The sequence below is a fragment of the Leptidea sinapis genome, chromosome 1 (assembly GCF_905404315.1).
Source record: "Leptidea sinapis chromosome 1, ilLepSina1.1, whole genome shotgun sequence".
Taxonomy (NCBI): Eukaryota; Metazoa; Arthropoda; class Insecta; order Lepidoptera; family Pieridae; genus Leptidea; species Leptidea sinapis.
Window position 1 is genome coordinate 6961631 of NC_066265.1, and position 20815 is coordinate 6982445.

General features: G+C 36.7%; 1 protein-coding gene across 1 annotated transcript in view; it reads left to right on the forward strand.

Moving 5' to 3' along the window:
* LOC126979443 (collagen alpha-1(XVIII) chain-like) overlaps positions 1-20815 on the forward strand; it is a 297501-nt gene that overhangs the window by 192263 nt on the left and 84423 nt on the right. The window contains exons 13-19 of the mRNA XM_050828757.1: positions 3201-3368; positions 3665-3782; positions 4171-4254; positions 6107-6147; positions 7056-7265; positions 15549-15692; positions 17111-17209. Of these exons, the coding sequence (XP_050684714.1) occupies positions 3201-3368; positions 3665-3782; positions 4171-4254; positions 6107-6147; positions 7056-7265; positions 15549-15692; positions 17111-17209 (864 nt within the window). The remainder of the gene's footprint in view (positions 1-3200; positions 3369-3664; positions 3783-4170; positions 4255-6106; positions 6148-7055; positions 7266-15548; positions 15693-17110; positions 17210-20815) is intronic.

Genomic DNA, 20815 nt, shown 5'->3' on the forward strand with positions numbered 1-20815 from the left:
TTGTGTGTAGTTTTGCGGGTAGGTCTGAGAATCGGCCAACATCTTTTTTTTTATACCCATAAATGATAAGGCTCATCCAACCCTAAATATTCTTTTTTATTTTTCTCTTACATTTTTTTATTATTTTATTATGATTCAGCATTAAAAAATACATACAACTTCAAATTTTTACCCGTCTACGATCAACACTTATTTTTGTATTCGCTATTTTACTATTATTCTATTCCATCCACAAATACGCAATAGAGTTGCAAGATGGCAATCGAATATAATGATTATTGTAGTACGATAAATTTTATGTACGATATATTTTGTAGGTCTGAAAATCGGTCGTCATACATTTTTATACCCCAAAAATTGTAATATTTGAATTTTTATTAATTACTTTATTTGGGAATACATCATTTGCTGGGTCAGCTAGTAATATAATAATAACTAAATATCTTTGACATTTTCTCCATTCTCGGTATCAAACCACCTATGATTGAACATAATCTAATTTATATAATATTGCTATGTTATTAAAATTAAATGTGACCTTGTTAGAACTTGGAACTTTTGGAACGTAAATTCATTGGTTTCCTAGTTAATTTTCATTTCAAAATTCTTTATTAATAAATGATAATACAACAAAAATGTACAGCGATTTACGTTTGAACATTAAACATGAGAATGACTACACAACTTTGAGGCTAGGAAAAAGAAGGAACGCCTATTACAGTTTTAACAAACATAAGAACATAAATGTCGTTAAGACAATGTACTCGTATAACTGCTACAATTACCAAAATAAATTGCGACAATAACATCCAATGCGTATAATTTGAAAATAATTACGCTTGTTACAATATATATTCACAAATCTAAAAGTTATAATTTAATTATGTCCTTCACAATGTACAACTAAATACTAGCACTCTACATCCTAGTTAATTGAAATTGTTGGTAACAACTATGAATTGATGCATATTGAAATAATTAAATTTAAACTCGGCAGTTTTGGAAAATATCCTGCCTTAAAGATTGAAATTAGGAAAGTTATAGAAAACTTGTAAAATAATTATGACATTGATAAAGTCAATGTTTTGTTGTTTGTATTTGTGATTCAGTTTTGAGTAATTAATTACAATTATTTTATTGTTTACTACAATATATAATTATTACAATTATTTTATTGTTTATCTAGTGGGTGTTTTGTCCGCATTAATTTAACTTCCCTGTTTGCGAACAGATCGAAATGAAACCAACACCAACCGTTACGGGGAGCTTGCAACAAATACACCAGTGAAAACATTCAAATAGGCTTAGCTATTTCTGAGATGAGCGTGCACAAACAAAATTTACATTAAACTATTATAATGACGATTCAAAAGCGCTTCGGTTAAGTATATTTGAAAAAGACTATGTGAATTTGACTTAGGATATCCGGGAATCTTTTTTTTATGAAAATAAGGGACGAGACGAGCTGGACGTTCAGCTGATGGTAATTGATATGCCCTGCCCATTAAAATGCAGTGCCGCTCAGGATTCTTGAAAAACCCAAAAACTCTGAGCGGCACAACAATTGCGCTCGTCACCTTGAGACGTAAGATCTTGCCGGCCCCCCCATAACAATAATAATAGCCTTGCTCTGGTATTATTTTACAAAACCTACATTGTGCACTCTGGCATTTTCTTGTTTAAAAATGAACTCTTCGCTAGTAAAATATACACTGTATGTAACCTACTTCCACTACCTACAACTACCTTTTAATGATGGTAACTGAAGTCCAATATAAAAAACAAATTCGGGTTTATTCGGAGTTTATTCCTCTCCAAACCGTCTAAGAAACGCTAATGAACCGTATTCTTTCTTCAAAGCTCTGTTCAAAACATCTTCTTCTCTTCAATACACCATCTTTCTTCAATCATTATAATATAATATGAAAGTTCTGTGGAATAGAGCACTTTTGTGTTCATCCGTCTATTTTGGGAGTTAGCTGGGTGACAATGTTTCAGACTACGCACTGTCAATCTTCTAATGGTAGAATGTCTCATTGCTTCACCTTCGCTGCTACAGCTGAATAGGGTTAAAGTGACGATTTCTTAGAATCGGATAAATTTAGCAGTCTCCTGATAATGCTGATACGAGTACAAACTTTATTAAAGTACGCGTTATTTTTCGGAAATCCATCAATATCCGAAAATGTTGTGATTTGTAACGGAGTGCAATTTCAGCCAGTTTCATTATTTGAGTGTCGTGCTAGCATTTGGATAATAATGATACACTCTATTGACGGTAGAGGCTACGATATAGTTTCACAGCTACAACAGGCTGTCCATACTGCAAATCCAACAATGCAATGGTTTGGGAAAATTATTTAGAAAATAAAAAAAAATTAACAAAAAAACAACCGACTTCTAAAACACTCTATTTAATTAATCTAATTCTAGTTACTATAATTGTTATTTTTGGAATCGGTGTCCTTCCGCCGCGACCCGCTCTCGTCTCCTCACGACTCAAGCATATCTCACCTTTAACTATGTATGTAGTAACAAACCTATCTTGGATGACACCGACTCCAAAAATTACAATAATCGTAACTAGAGTTAGATTAATTAATTCGATTGTATAAATACACGCAATTATTTTTATAGCATTTTTAGTGCACATTATATCTATTATTTTAGAATAGTGTTTTAGAAGTCGATTATATTTAGCTTTGTCTTATACAAGTAGTATGTACGCACTAACTCATAAGTATACTATATGTTTCAAGAAACTCAGGCTAAGAATAATGTATTTATGTGTACTTTAATAATTATTATTTTTGTTGCACAATCCGAACGCCTCGAAAATCCGCAACAGGTCTTGTTTTTTCTTGCCTGGATTAGATAGTTCTTACACCTGTTCTTTTTAGGTTGCAGAATATCTTTTCCAATATTTAGAATGATAGTTGGTTCAATAATTTATATACATCCTTCATTGAATATGATATTTTTATTTAAATATAAGGGTTTAGCGGGTATATCTTTGTTCTTGCTATTTAATTCGAAGAAATCATCAGTGTGCGGATAATACAATGTTGTCCCCTGTTCTAAAATACTCGTAAAATGTCTTTAGAATAACGAATAAATACAAAACAAATTAGAATAAATTAAGTTATGATGCAGGTTTAATAAGAATGCATTCAATTAAATTTGGATATAAATCAAATCAGGAATCACTGCTGGGTTCATACGGAGGTGCAATCGGTAGACCTGGAGCGCCAGGGCCTAAAGGAGATGCTGGTCAACCTGGCCCTATAGGCCTACAAGGAGAACGAGGTTTTCCAGGACCAAAGGGAGAGCGAGGTCAAATTGGACACACGGGATTAAAAGGAGATAGAGTAAGTTGACAAAGGTTGTGTTTCGTGATATGGTGATTGGTGATTTTGGTATGCTAAAGGGGATTCTCCTAATAATTAATCTTTTTACATTGTTATAGAATTTAGTTTTGTCTTAGGACAGGGTAGTGCAAAAAGAATGCCTACGCAATTCAGTGAGTTGACAAATCTGCACTGGTTGATTTTTATATTGTTCATGTGCAAAATAGCAGGGGTAATAAAGAAAATTCACAATGTATCATTCTACTGAAATAATAACCATCATATTAACTACATTTAAACTATTTACTAACCCTAAGGGCTATCTTGGACCTAAAGGCGACAGAGGAGTAAAAGGAGATAGGGGAACTCCAGGATTAGACGGAAGACCGGGATTACCTGGGGCCAATGGCCGCTTCGGTGAAAAGGGTGAAAAAGGTATGTAGGTATGACTTTTTAAAATAAAACTGTCGTGTCTGGCGTAGAACCATCTCCAAGATTTTTTTTTGTTTCGTCTGATTGTATGGAAAATGTGAATTAGTGTAAATATATTTTCGATACTTTTTGTCGTCCTTTTTTTCGTGACCATAGCCGAACACAAAAGGATCAAAGGGCAAAATCCTAAAAAATACAAGGTCACTCCGAGAAATCTATAATATCCTAAATAACTTTTGGACAGATTTGGATAATGGGCTGGTTGGACTCACCTGCTAACCCTGCACGCAAAATGGATCCAACCAAGGAAACAATTACAGAAACAGGACCTTACCGTACCAAAAATTAATTTATTGGAAATGTTAATAATATCAAAATTTTTATTAAATAGGTGAACGAGGTTTTCCGGGACCTCCGGGACCCCCTTCAGTACCAAGTATTTTCACAACAGAAGATTCAGAATACATAACGTCAGGTAATTATCTGTAGTATTATTTATAACTATATTATGTTATTCCTGTCCGAATATACAGACAATGAGACGGTTAACGAAAAGCCATTATCATTACATATTCCAATTAAATCCATTAATATATAGGTTGTAAGCGTTAAGTATGACCAGGCGATTATTTTGTAACTATTATAGATATCCAAAAACTTTTAACTGATATCGAAAGTACGTAAGGAAAGTAAACTCATTCTACTAATCTCAAACTAAAAGTGTTGGAGTGTTTCACATCAAAATTTTGGATACTACTTGTTTGATTTTTAAGTTTAAAGTTTATTTTGATTAAGATTACAGCCTGTATCATTCCGACATTTTTATTTTAATGTGAGCGGAGGCTTTGCAATTTAGCTCCAAGTGATAGTTAAAAGTTACCACAACAACGTATTTATATAAGATACTTATTAAGAATTGAAACACATGTGTTTATTTACCGAGATTAAACAATTAGATATGATTTAGATAGAATTGATTGACAACTTCCAAAAAATTTTGTTTTGATTGGCAATTTTTGAAGAGGGAAATCGCCGAGTACTAAATCCTGATTTTTGAGGTCATTAAATCAAGATTTCAGTGAATCTTACAACCTTGTGCCATTTGGTGTCAAGACACTTGGCCCGTGGGGCCCAGAAGCGCAAAGAATATACAAAGTGCTGTCTTCTCGCCTCAATAGGGCTACTGGCAACCCAAGCGCTGGTAGCTATTTCGGTCAACGGATCATCCTAGCTATCCAACACGGAAAGGCTGCCAGTATTCTTGGCACGCTTCGTAACTATAGTTTTAATTTAGTGTAATCGTATTATTGTAAATAATAAAGTCATTTGTTTTGTTTGAATAAAATTATTCAATTAGGTCTTGGTTATATTCATCGCACTGATTTCTGTCACATCCACACATAGCGCGACAGTAATATTGATTTTGAATTCTCAAATCTGAGAATAGGCCTAAGCAAATGTAACCTATTAATAGGTTAAGTGCCAACTAGTGGCTTGTATATAGTATTCGTTGTGGATAGACGGATTTTGGTAGTAATATTTGCCAGTTATATTTTGCAAAACCAGCCTGTGTGATACTCCTGTTAGTCAAAGATAATACAACAAAGTTCAGATAGATACTTAAAAATAGAATCCAATCAATTCAAAAGGGCATCATACATATAGTATAAAAAGAAACGGCATGGGCTTGGGTGGACCGCCTGGTAAAAGAGACTCAATACCGTCCAATAGAAATATACCCATGCGGCAAATAAACCCTTTTCTTAATTTGTGATTTTATTTCATTCGTGATTTATTTTTTATCGTGTTTCACTCCTTTAATAATAAATAAGAGCATTATAGTATTATAGAAGTAAACAATTAGTGTTATTATATTATATTTAAGTGTAATATTATATAAGATACGTACGATTGGTGCATCTGGTCACACGAGTACATCGTAATCTCCGTCCTGGTGCTGGGAACGAACTAATGCTTCTAAAGAAGTTTGAAGCGCCATTTTTGTATGCTAAACTATCTGGAATTTTGATTTGAGTAAACTCGAATACAAGCTATATTTTCTTCACCAAGGCCTTATTACCCACACCGACCTACATTCTTGCAACTATGGACTATAGATTATAATATTTTTTTATTAAGGAAAATATTCCTTCTTTTTATCAAAATATAGAGAAAAATATTATCTAGAAAATACAGCATTTGAATTATTTAAATTACCCATTTAATATTTTTATTTTATCGGAATATCTTCATGGGGTGTTCATCTTGTTGTAGACATTTGGTAGTAGTTATCTTATAAATTTATCTGTGAATTATTTTATTTTCAGGTCGCATGGGAACGAACTTCAGAGGCGATAAAGGAGAGAAGGTAACCTTAGGCTAAAATTAGTAATTTGCACTTAATAAGTATATCAAACATAGGAATTTATCGTCCAGTATGTAACACAATAGAAAAGGTTGGATGACCGATCATCATGGCGATCTTTGGGGGACGTCTTTGTCCAGCAGTGGTCGTCTTCAGGTAGAAATTATGATGTAACACAATAGTCTGCAGGCATTTATGTAAATTATAGTATAATCTTGAGAGGGGAGAAACGGGCACATGGTTTAACTAATGAAAAGTAACAATCAACCACCTATAGGCATTCGCATTACCAGTAGACTAGATACGAGTTGAAATGGAAGAATACTCTTAGCTTGCAAGGCCCTATTTCGTATCGGTTCAGAGATACATCAGCCAGAAAATATTTCACAAAATGGCTGAGCGAGGCAGAACGTTTCTTGGGTAACGAAATCAACGTAACGCACTTGAAAGTTTACGTTATTGTAATGTCTGGCAGTATAATACGGCGGCTTATTTAGGTATTAACTTTATATTCATTAAAACCTAATTGTCACTTACATGAGAAATTAACATATTAGCACTTACCTACAAACAATTATTTTGGTAGGTTGCAATGCAATACAATGTTAGGCAAATAGAAAACACATAAAACAACCCACTTGTGTTATTGAAACGTTTCATAATTTTTAAGTATATGCCTTTGAAGACTCGCCTTAAAAGAAGTCAATGTTATGGCATTTCTTATTTCTGAGGGAAAGTTATATATCTGAGCTTCCTCAAAGGTTAGAAATTGCATGTCTCAGTTTAATTCAGATTTATTCGGAATTTAGTTAGCCCTGAAATTATGAAGTAGGTATAAGCAATTTAATTTTATTTATCTATTTACTTTATAAACATTCAAGTATTCAAATTCAATATTCATTTATATACAGGGTGAAAAAGGCGTTCGAGGTAACGACGGAATTCCTGGACTCCCAGGAAAGGATGGTAATACAGGCGAGCGTGGAGATATAGGACCATCTGGAATGCCTGGAGTCTCTGGGCCACCTGGAGCCACTGGTTTGAAAGGGGATAGAGGAGAGAGAGGGCCTCCTGGTCCTCTTAGCGTTGTCTCTGCCGGATCAGATATACTAACTATTAAAGTAAGTGTCATATTTTAACTGTTTATATTGAAACACATACACTTAAATATAATGTATAAAACGTGAATGGTGATCAATACACAATTCTTGTTCTATACCTAGTCTTGCCATAAGTACTGAAACAAAGAAAAATAATTCTATTGAAAATAAGATTTAGTATTTTAGTTTAATACGTAAATATAAAACAATTTAAAACTCATAAATCTTATTCGAAATGGTCTCCATTGACTGCAATACAGCCCTTAAAACGTTGAGGCCCGTTATCAATAGAAGCACGCACTCCTTCGATGGGAAAATTCTTCACTGCCAACCGTACTGATTGTTTTAGGGACTCCAAATTATCATGGCGGTTAGAGCAAGCCGTATTCTCTAAAACTAATCATAAATCATAATCCAGCGGATTAAGGTCGGGACTGGACGACGACCAGTCTTCAGCTCTGATGAAGTCCGAAACCTTCGTTTACAACCAAGACTGACTGCGTTGACCGAACTTTATAACCCGGCGCCGGGTCTTGCTTGAAGGACCATTCTTGGTTATTGAACATGGTGTTGTTAAGGGGCTTCACTACCTTCTCATGAATGGTATCTTGATACACTGGATGTTTTGATACCTTTTTCACAAAAGTATGGCTCAGTCAGTTCATAGCTAATAACCAAACATTCACTGAAGTGGGATAGTGCTCATGTTGCACTTTGTCGACAATTTGGGAAGCGTCCTTCGAGCTTTGAGCATAAATACGGTCATTTTGTTTGTTAAAATGTTGCTCAATTGTAAAAATTTTCTCATCCGTAAACAAAATTTTTATGTGACCTCCCTTTGGGTACCGCTTCAGTTAAGAAATGACCAGCACGTCTCTTATAGGCTGCAAATCCTAAGGCATCTATTAAAATACGCCTCATGATGAGTTGCTATCTTCTACTTCTGAGATAAAATCTTTTGCTATCGGACAGGATTTCTTCGAAGTCTTTCCCTTAGTGCTTTGACCAACTTTTTCGTACGAACGCTACGTGGACGACAAGATCTTTTTCTGTCACAAACTGAGGAAGTCTCATTGTACCTATTAATAGACCAGTACACTAACACTTTACTAATACCAAGCGTATGGAGAGTTTTAAAAAAATCATTTGGCTCCATACCTACTTTTTGTAATGCAATCACAGCGATTTGGTTCTCTTTATCACCCCACTCCATTTTAACACGCAAAATATTGTACAATGTATTGGGGCCAAAATGAGAAAACTCAATGAACAATCATATAAAAAGGCAGATTCCAAATTCAAATGTAATATTTTGTTTATTTTGTTGTGTTGTTTATTTTTATTTTGTGACAGTATTTATGGCCAGACTAAGTATATTGTAATAAAATTAGGTATCTACTTAATTTTTGAACTTTCTCAATAAATAAATAATAAATGTATACACATATAACAAGTATCTACAATTAAAGAGCACTACAGCAAGAAAAATATCAAAATGTTCGCTTATAGGTCCAAAGAAGCCGTACAAGAGGTTTGAAAAGCACAAAATGTCACAATAGCTTATGATGACTTCAGCCAAAGTGTAGATTTGTCTTTCATCAAGATCTGGCCATAAGGACACTACTTTTGCACTTTTCGCACAGAAGACTGGCTTCCGTCTACCTAGATCTGTACCTCTTAGACTTCAAATTATTGCCGTTTTAGATCGGGCATGTGATATGCTCTAAAAACGACGACATAACTACAATAATTGTTGTTGTACAGAAAATTAGGGTCCTATCTATCGAAGTTTATCACGACATTATGGTTTCTTGGTGGGTAGATCAACATTAATTAGCCATTGTCTCTACCTTCATCGCTTAGTTTCTAATATTAATAAGTATTTCGATGTTCATGTTATACAAACCTTGGACATGAATTTCATAAGATATAGCTTTTAATGTATTTGATATTGAGATTCTGATAAGTTAATTTTGAAGTTTGAGCAGATTAAATAATACATAGAGTGAACATCGTCAGTGATTGATCTTATTTCAAGTGTAGTGCAAGGTACTCGTTTTTTTTGTGTCAGATTTTTATAAAGATACCTATTATAGCATTATAGTGATACTTACTGACGACTTGAAATTATTTAAAGTGATTACAAGCAATTATTACCTGATACACTTACAATTAAAAAAAATCAGTTTTGATGCGTGTTTATTGTACTTCCGTGCAGTATTAAAAATGTTTTTAAATCTCATTTCGAAGCAATGAAGACTCTAGTATCTTTTTGATAAATAAATTTGCTTTTTTTAACTTTCCATAGTAAGGTTTTGTTTAATGATCATCATATTATTGACTATGCGAAGTTGATCAGTACTAGAAGTATTAATTTTATCATATAAATAGATTCACTAAGAAAATTAACATTATTACTAGTCTGATAAAAGATTATTTTTTATTCTAACCTAATACTGTTCCATTTTTAGTAATAAGAAATCCTTATTTTAAATATGGGGTCGATCCAATCGAAGGATGGAATCATAATATTTACTTGAGATACGTGGCATCAATAGAATTTGATGTCCAACATCATATTATTTATATACGGAGTTATAAATAAAATATAAACCTTGTCCAATTTTACCCCCTAGAAGACTCAAGTTTGCGCGTTAACCATTAAAAAAACCCCATTTGTCGTACCACCGCTCTTCGAAAACACTTCCCCTAAGCCTCGCCTAGTATCGGAATACTGGGTCTCGAAATTTCGAGCGATTGCCAATTTCGTGGCCATCTGGAGGGCAAAGCCAAATTGGCTGCGAAGAAACTGGGCGTCATTAATAGAGCACGGCAATACTTCAAGCCGGCCCACATTCTAGCGCTCTACAAAGCACAGGTCCGGCCACACATGGAGTATTGCTGTCATCTCTGATCTGGCGCACCCCAATATCAGCTCGATCCAGTTGACCGCGTGCAACGTAGAGCAGCTTGACTTGTCGGCGACCCAGTGTTCTGTGAACGGCCGGATCACTTCAACAACTAATTTCCATAAAAAAGAAGGCACTCTCAATTTGGCTTTACTAATATGACAGATTTCTTTTTACATTCAATAATTTTCTCTCTCTTATTAACTATTTTTTTCTATTCTTGGTCAAATCTAGAGATCTCTATTTTATTATTCATCCTTGCGACTAACAACTAGTTAAAATTAACATTTAACACAAGTTATTATTCTCTGTACATGCTAAAACGTTATGTTAAGACTAATAGATACATGCTGGTGACGTAGAATCTAAGCTAATAAATGCAGAGCCGGTTTTTTACTTCTATTACACTACGAAAACTACAGACCGAATCGAATAATTATTCTTATACTATAATATGCAGCGTGTTTGAGAGACTCAACCGAATTGGGCCGGCACGCCCGGGGAAATACCACTCCCCCACTCGAAACCGGCGTGAAATAGCGGCTATGCCGCTGTGTTTCGTCCGGTGATTGGGGTATCCGGAGGCCTACACCCCCCCTCCCAAATACAAATGGCAGCACGGACTAAAAATAGATTACTCCAGGACAGTACCAGGCTATGCAGCCCTGGAGATTCGGAATTAGGGCCTGTACCTAATAGTGGTTGCCCTGGCTGCCCCGCGTATTCTGGAGGGGGCAAATCTGCGCTGACTCGGGGCAAACAGAGCAGAAGGCTCAAACCACCCTTCTCCACTCGCTGTGGACTTTTGCAACATCAGGAGGCTTCGCTCAAATTTAAATGCCATCCACTTTCATCTGGAGACGGCGAAGCCGGCTCTGCTCTTTTTAACCGTGACACAGATATCCTCCTTAGCTGATTCATCTTACCTCTCATACCCGGGGTATAATTTGGAACACTCCTTTATTACAACGGGCTGGCGTGTGCGTTTACGTCAGGGAGGATGTCTGTTCTCGACGCCTGAGTTTTCTTGAAGGACAAGACCTATCCATCATCTGGCTGCGTGTAGACTGCGATGACCATCCGCGAATTTCCGCATGCCTGTATAGGTCCCATATCGGTAACGCAGAGACTGACCGGCTCCTCGAACACATCCAAATGGCAACAGATTCCGTGTTGGAGCAGATCCCCACTGCAGAGATCGTGTTTCTTGGCGATTTTAACGCCCACCACGCCGAATAGCTAGGCTCACGTACCACCGATCATGCAGGGAGATCTGTTCACGACTTCGCCTTAGCATATGGTCTGACGCAAATGGTTATTGCGCCAATGCGAATCCCAGATGTGCAAGATCATACATACATACTCCTCTGGGATCGTCGGACCACTGCCTGATCCGGAGCACCGTGCCGATCACGCGCCTAACACGGCCCCGATCCTTAGGTTGTCGCCTCGTGTGGCACTATAGGTCAGCAGAGTGGGACGAGATGCGGTGCTTTTTTGCATCCTACCCGTGGAGGCAGATCTGTTTTTCGCTGGGAGATCCACATACCGCTGCTGACGCTGTTGCTGATGTGGTACTGCAAGGTATGGAACTCTTCCCAACCATGGTTTGACCGGTCCTGCAAAATGGCCTCTCGCCGAAAGGAGGAGTGCTATCAGGCTTGGGTCAATGTGGTGGTATCTAAGGATGTAAATTCCAGCGAACTTAAAAAATACTTCAATCATGCCTCCAGGTCCTTATTGCTGACCCGAAGTCGAAGCACATTGGCAGAATTGGCGAGAGACTTGCACGCCTTCCCTCGGGAACTCGTGCGTTCTGGTCGCTCGCCAAGGCTGTCCAAGGAAACTTCTGACAGCTAGCCATTCCGCCACTGCACAGGGATGATGACTCGCTGGCCCATGACGCGAATCTCCTGGGCTCCCTTTTCGCATCCAACTTGACTCTGGATGACCAAGGTGCACCACCACCGCATATTCCGCGGTGCGAGTCATACATGCCGGAGGTAAGAATCCGGCATGGCGCCGCGCTTAAAGCGCTTCTCACCTTGGACATTCACAAATCGGGCGGGCCCGATGGCATTCCCCCGATAGTGCTGCGGACATGTGCTTCGGAACTGGCGTCGGTCCTTACCCGCCTTTTCCGGCTCTCCTAAGAAAGGTCCACCCGATCCCTAAGAAAGGTGTACGCTCAGATCCGTCCAACTACCGCCCCATTGCCATTACCTCCATTTTCTCCAATGTAATGGAGTCGATCATCAACCGCCAGCTCTTGGGATACCTAGAGGAGCACCAGCTGATCAGCGACTGCTAGTACGGTTTCCGTCAGGGTCGCTCAGCTGGTGATCTTCTTGCATACCTCACCCATAAATGGGGGCAAGCGGTTGAGTCGAAGGGAGAGGCGTTGGCGGTGAGTTTGGACATAGCGAAGGCCTTCGATCGGGTGTGGCATAAACCGCTTATAACGAAACTGCCATCCTATGGGCTTCCCGAGAAGTTGTGCAAATGGGTCACTAGTTTTTTGGCTGATCGGAGCATCAAGGTTGTTATCAACGGTGCATGCTCCGACTTAAAACCCATAAACGCTGATGTCCCGCAAGGCTCCGTGCTATACCCTACGCTGTTTCTTCTGCATATTAATGATATGCTGCAAATCAGCAATATTCATTGCTATGCGGACGATAGCACAGGGTATGCTTCCTACACCGGCCGTGCCAACATGTCCCGGGATAGTGTCGACGAGAACAGGAACAAACTTGTGTCTGAAATCGAGACTATGCTTTGCAAAGTCTCGGAATGGGGCCGACAAAATTTAGTCCAATTCAACCCCAAGAAGACACAAGTTTGTGCATTCACCACTAAAAAGTCTCCCTCTGTCGTATCCCCTCGATTCGAGAACACTCCTCTAACTGCCACAGCCTGTATTGGCATACTTGGCGTCGATATATAGAGCGACGTTCAGTTCCGTGGTCACTTGGAAGAGAAGGCCAAACTGGCCTCAAAAAAGCTTGGTGTACTTAGTAAGGCGAGACAGTACTTCACTAAAAGCCACCACCTGCAACTTTACTGTTTACGAGTATTGTTCTCACCTCTGGGCGGGTGCTCTCCAGTACCAGCTTCTTCCATTTGATTCCAACTGCTTGATTCTCGAGCATTGCGTAGAGATGTGGGTTCTCTCTGCATCTTTTACCGCATTTATCACGGGGAGTGCTCAGAGGAGCTGTTCGGGTTGATTCCAGCGGCCGAATTCTACCACCGGACATTACGTGCAAAGTACCATCCCCATCACGTAGACGTCTGGCATTCCACGACCGCGCGTTTTGTCCGAAATTTCTTGCCTCGCACAGCCACTTTGTGGAATAAACTACCGGCAGCGGTCTTCCCGAACAGATACGACTTAGAGACCTTCAAGAAAAAAGCATACTCCCACCTTAAAGGCCGGCAACGTATTTCTTGACACACCTGTTGTTGCGGATGTCCATGGGCGATTGCCTCACCTCTCCCAATCGCGTGAGCCTCTTGCCCGTTTGCTCCCTCTCATATAAAAAAAAATGGGTTTAGTGTGTGATATTTTGGTAATTACTTATCCGGAACCTATATTTTATTGACTTAGAAATATTTGCAATTCAAATAATCCAGTCCATGACAATATTTTATTCATTAGATATGAAAGCGTATATGAAGTACAAAAACATCGAGTCTAGACATTACGTTTTGTCTCTTCCTTGTTGTAGAATTCTTAAGATAGATATAATTTTATATCCGGTATTTTTGTATGAAAATGGTTGATATAAATCTTTATTATTAATGATTGATTATAATTAATTGATACCTTTTTTACTACACTTGGAAGTAAGGGGTGTTTTTTTACTTTACTTCAGCTACAACACTAGTGTTGTTAAATATGCCTTACGGTAAGTCATAACTATGAAGATTTATTGTTCCTAATATAAACGGATGATATAGTTATTTTGAATATAATTTTCTTGAATAATAAACATTAAATATAATAATTGTACCAGCTAATTTAAAATAAGAAAATGAGATGTAAGTGTATACTTAATATCTAAATGTCAACAGTATGTTTATATTATAAATTCAAAAATATTAATTATTTATAATTAAAAATGCAAGCAAATAAATAAAAGCACAATAATACTAAGTAAATACTTATACAATTAAAGTATAGGTAAATATTAACCTCCACTTCATGTTGTTATTCTTCCTAATTGTATATACATAACAAATGTTAATAATACGTTGGACCTACGCACGGACGAGTAAAAAAAGAAGGACTCCGCGCCGTGATATTAGCAAATGAAGCACCGTTATGCTAGTGTGTGTGCGGTCACGGGGGATACAAGTTATACAATTTTTTCTGCCATAAATAATCATATATGGCCACAAACACTTATATAGTATCGTTTTTACACTTTTTCACAACGCACGACGGCATTTTTAAAATATTTTATTGAGACGCAAACTGATCTGACGATGACAATTCTCATAATGGCCGCCTATCGGCCTGTAGTAGTGTATATGTATTTACACGTTTACCGGCTTGTTTTGGTCCTACACTGTTATGTAAGGTGACATGGAGTCCTTATTTGTTAACTAGTCCGTGTACCTATGTTCTTATTTTATTTTCTCATAGAGGATACTAAGAAGTAGAATATCGATCTCGGTAGCAAACAATTTTTTAGCTCGTCGATGGAATCCAGACTTGAGCGAAAGACTGTTGAGTAGTCTCCTGAGCATAGGTAGGGTTTTTATGGTATAATTCTGAGAGCAGCCAAAAACATTCGCTCCCTTTGTGACAAATCTGCTATGTAATATGTACAGAATGTAATTTTTTTCCCATCTTTGCGTTTGTCTTTTTTCCTTACTAGTGTAAGACATTTAGTAACTGAAGTTTGTGTATTTTGTTGCATCACTTTGCATATATTGTAATTGAAATGATTTGTAAAATTAATTTTAAAATAAGAATCTGTAATATCATTCTGTTTTGAAAAGAGCAACCTTAGAGTTTCTTGCTCGTTCTTCTCTAAGGAAATCTCCCTTCCGAACGAGCTGGAAGAAAAAAAAAATACATATTTCAAGTGTAATGCAATTTACCTACGAAATAAAAATATTTTTGTTTGTTTGTTTTGTTTGCCTGCGCGCAAAAAAAGTTATCAGCGGTGCTCCATTTTCCATAAAATTAATATTACTTGGATTACATTTTTGCCGTGTGAATGATTATTATCAAAAACTGTTTCTCCTTTCTTTTAAGTGTGCGAGAAAATGTCGAATGAAATTAATACACATTAGTAGCTTTCTTATTATATTTCTCTTATGTCCTCCCATGTATTAATAATGCAAATAATTAATAACAATTTTTGAATTTTTTCTCCACTAGGGCGATAAAGGCGAAATGGGGCCCAGAGGCCGCCGAGGACGTCCGGGTCCCGTTGGTCCTAGGGGACCTCAGGGCTTACAAGGCATTCCGGGTCCTCCAGGGAAGCCTGGAGAGAAAGGAGACATCGGACCTATAGGATGGATGGTACAGTAGTAAAAGTTTGCTGCAGATATATAAATAATGGAAATATTGTTAATGTGGAAAGTGGATATTATTCATCCTTGGACGAAGTATTTTTTACATATCTGATAACGTCTTTTAAGAAAGTACCCTAAAACAGAATTGGCTGTGGTTGGCCATACGAAAAATAATTATGGCTGCACAAGTTTTGTGCTCATATCTCGAATGCCGTTCTTAAGGCTTTATTATCTGGGACGTATTTGAGCAGAGGTTACGAGAATGTTCCATCTTTCCATTTTAATTAATTAGGTACTCTTCTTTATATAAAATGAATTGCTTGACCAAGCTCTATTGGATTTCTGAACTTTAGAAAAGATAATAATTATGAATTACCTACAGCGTTCTATCTAGCGCTTTTCCATTTGCAATTTGAAATTGAATAATGAATATTATATATAATACGGTTCATACATTTTTTTTCACGCTGCTTATTAGAATAATAAGGTATAATTAATTTAATAATAACTATAATAATTAATTTGTATCGTGATTTTTTTAATTCGTGAATTTTATTTATATTCGTTTTATTTCAGTTGGTTCTCACTATTATTATTTTAATGCTTATGCAAACAAGCGACCTTACCAAATAATCAAAAAAAAGAATTAACCAATCTATAATAATATAAATACATATTAATACATATTTCATAATTATTATTATAACGGGTACGCACGATATTATATTTATTGTTTTATTATTTATTATTACTTAATTAAAGCCGATATTTCAACCCAATTGCATGAATCGTTGTTAGAAGATAAAGAATCATTGAGCTAAGTCTTTTATGGGGCGATGTATGTTCAAAACAAAAGTATTACGATATTCAAAAGAATTGTTGAAAAACACAAATAAAACTGAAAACAAATTATTTCTAATTTAATTTATCCCAGAAGTAAGGGGTTATCACTTCACAAAACATAACAAATTGTCAAAAAGCGTTTGTGTGGTAAAGGCTACTATAACATAAATGACTTTCTTAATGATACCACAGATTGGGAATGGTACGACCGCCCTCAGGCTATTGAATAATAAGTTTAATTGTACGAAATTACTTTGTCAACATATTATTTTATGAAAAAAAGCCCGCTGGTTTATTGCGCACGTTCTTCTCAGGTCTGAGTCATTCTTTTTGGAAGGGGTGGTAGTTTTTTACTCTCAATAAGTGATGTCACATCCTATTTTGAAGATAAAAATATTCGATTTTGAATTAGAGTTAGTAATGTTTTATAAGTTTACAAACAAGTACAATACTCACACCTAAAGCGCCCGTAAGTATGTTGTAATTGCTCTCTGTAGTTTGTTATCACTTAAATAAATTCTTTTATCTTGTTTGAAAAAGCAGGATTGGTATACCTAGTTTAAAATACAATAATATTTACAGGGACGTCCTGGTGCTCTGGGATCTCCAGGGGATGTTGGACCTGTTGGTCCTAAAGGTGAAAAGGGTGATCCTGGAATCAGTATTTTGGATGCTTCAATGGTAAATTATCCAATTAACTTATTAATTGTAGAGTGTCAGGAAATAAAATACTTACAGAACAATAGCAGTTCAACCAATCTTGATTGGATACCTGTCATAATTGCGTATGAATATTACAACTTTGTGGCCGTGAGAACCTTTACAAACGGGTGCATGATATGAACTGCCTAAAAATAAGACCTCCGCGTTACGCATCCTGACATTACGTTCACAGCTAAATAAAAATAGACTATTAAAATAATACATTGCTGAATATCAAATTTATTTTTTTCATTCGTTACTCGTACAAGTCTTGTATTATTTGTATGTTGTGATAATCAGTACGATTTTTTAATTTAAGTTATACTGTATAGATGTTTAGACGAGTCGCAATAAAGCTAAAATGAAAGTGCTTATAACTATGTAAAAACTAATGTTCTAGGTTCATAATTTACCTTCTAACTTAATCTTCAATTTGGAAACTGGGCACTGGACTTAAATAATAAGTCCATTGATTGAAGACCAGGAAGCAATCCTGATGATTGTCCGCGCCAGTTAACTAACATTCATTATCCATACTCATTTTCCCTCATTTCCCCTTGCAAACGCTCTATTATATTATATATATATATATATTGATTTATATCGACTTAATTCGCGCCCGACCGAAGGTGGCGTGTTGGCGAACCAGTAACCTTCCGGCCGCCGTTATAAATACAAGTGAATCGCACGGCACCGCTCGCTGACCGCACCGCAAATCAACTCATCACCGACCGCGTGGTTAAACTCGTCGCATCACCTCCTTTACTAGTAATAATAGGTTTCTATAGTGAAGTGTGAAGGAACAGTTCCCGAACAAGAAACGATTGAGATTTCATTTGCGCATGAGCATACCATCTACAACTCCTGTGATATTCCTGGTTAGTACGCTTGCTTCTATCATCAATCTTCTTGTTCACGCCTTAACTTCATACCGCATCATACAGTCCACGAATATTGCAACAACAGCTGGTGATTCCTTGAACCAGATTCACCATTCGTTCTTTCGGACTTAATGCATTAAGATATAAGTTTACATGCAATAGAAATAAAAAACCGCGGTGCCCCCCAATTATCCGCGCTTAGATGTAATGTATATTAGCTGAGATTTTACACAACTCAAAGTTTAAGGTTTCGTTCTAGACTATTTAGTATTTGATTTCGTTTCTATAGTCATAAAGCACACAGTAACTGAAATTATGCTGAGCTTAAGCTAAGACACCCAAAGGAAAAAGTCAATTTCGTGTTTTGTCACACTCTAAGTTCGCTCTATAGACCTCAGACTGAGAATAAAACCAAGTAGAAAATGGTTGAAAAATTTTTGTGTAATAAATACTGCTAATATATTTTATTCCTCTTAAAAGGGATAGATAAGTTACGCTGATACATCACACTCACAAGACATGGGCTCGACAATGAGCACCAAAATCCGAAATGCTAAAACATTCCCTTTGTTGTATCCCATCGAGTCGAGATCACTCCTCTAACTGCCACAGCCTGTATAGTTATACTAGGAGCGACTTTCAGTTCCTTGGTTACTTGTCAGATAAGGTTTAACAGAGGACCTGCCATCAACTTTTAATAAGCGATGCGGTTCTGATGCAGTTCAGTTTAGGTATTTAAACTGAATCTCTAAAATTCGTACCACGAAGAGCCTTTTCCTGAATGGTGTTTGGATCGCTTATGTACAATGAAAGAAATAAATTTGTCTTTGGTCGGCGGTGTGAGAAAGAGATTACGCTCTACAGTCGTTGCATAAGTTTGTCTCTCTTACTCGAACCATATGCGTTGCGTTTCGAAACCTAAAATGATATGATTTTAGCAGTTTATTTGCGTAGAAAATACTAAAAATACATTTTAAAATTTCGCTTTATAGCGTCAAATTATAAATCATTAAGCCCATCAAGTATAGTTCTATGAATTACAAATTAAATGTTTGCTTAGGTGTTTTCGTAAAAATAACGAGTTATGAACGCACCTCCATGGATGTTTGATTTGACAAGAGCATAGAGTATTTTTTTTAATTCGTTCTTGCGAACAGGCTATAGCCTGGGCTCTTACTGCCTCGTCTTTAGTATTTTGTTTTTCCAAAAAAGTCCAATAAAGTATTCTCATCTCATCTTTCATCAATAAAATTTTCCTTTTTTGTATGTTTTCACTATTTTTAAAAGTTATTAACAACACGATTCACTTTCCTCTAAGGAAGTAGCAACTTTTTTCGAATATCACTTTGACACCTAAGCTATACAGTTTAGGTTGAAACATTACCTCGTGGTACAAATGAATGAACGAACTAAATCAGTTTGCGATTCATTGACATCATTTTTGACATTCAATTGACTTTAGGAAGAATTGCTCCACTGCTGATGCTGTTTATTGGATTGACACAATTTAGTGGATCACATAGTCAGAAAACTTGACCATAAACAGAAATGGGTAGCACTTTTTCTGGACCTTGCGAAAGCGTTTGACACGGTTTCGATTTCGATATTGCTATCCAAACTGGACTCATTAGGTATAAGAGGAAACCAATTATCCCTGTTTCAAAGCTATCTCACCGGTCGATCCCAATGTGTTAAGATTGGCCCTTATACAAGTTCTGAAACTAACATTGAATATGGCGTTCCTCAGGGGAGCATTATTGGCCCAAGCTTACTCTTAGTATACGTAAATGACCTATGCAATCTTAAATTATATAATGGAAAAATATTTTCTTACGTAGATGATACAGCATTGGTATTTTCTTCCGGACGCTGTCTGGGACGTATAGTGTTGCTCAAGATGAATTTAACGCTGCTAATAAATGGCTTAAAGAAAACCGGCTGACCTTAAACGTAGCCAAAGACTAAAATGATCCATTTCTCTATGCGCAACTATAAAGAAGAAGACTCCTTACAAATCACTGTTTTACCAAATGACGGTCAAATCTCAGCTGGTATGCACCGCTGCATTGAGAAAGTAACATCCATCAAATATCTAGGGGTAGTTCTTGACCAAAACTTGACTTTCAAGCCCCATCTAGAATACTTGTCAGGCTGAGTACGTAAGCTTATTTATATTTTCCGGCGATTACGTCACTCTGTCGATCCTAACATCATGAAAATGGTATATTTAGCGATATGCCAAACTATTTTGAATTATTGCGTTACGTCATGGGGTGGTGCTACAAAGTCCTATCGTACGCTCGTTTGCACATACACCCTGTCTCGCTCATGCATACACACATAGATTTACCTCTATCCTTTTGAATTTCAGCTTTTTAGTAAATGTGTTGAAGTGGAATCCTGGTGACCAGTAATACAGGTATTTTATTACCTAACATAGGCACCAGCGATCCACGACCACAACTTATGTATCCCCTGTATTTTTAAGTTTTCGCTGTATTGTAATTTTGGTTGTTGGTGGGAAGTAAAGTTATTATTATTATTATAATCACGTCGTGGTACGAAATAACAAAGCAGTTCATTTTAGGTTGTCAATTGAATCGCAATAAGAGTTCATGGTAGGCCCGCAGGCCCCTTAAAGGCTAGGTTTACTAGGTGAGACAGTACTTAGTACTTCAAGACAAGCCACCGCCTGCAAAAATTA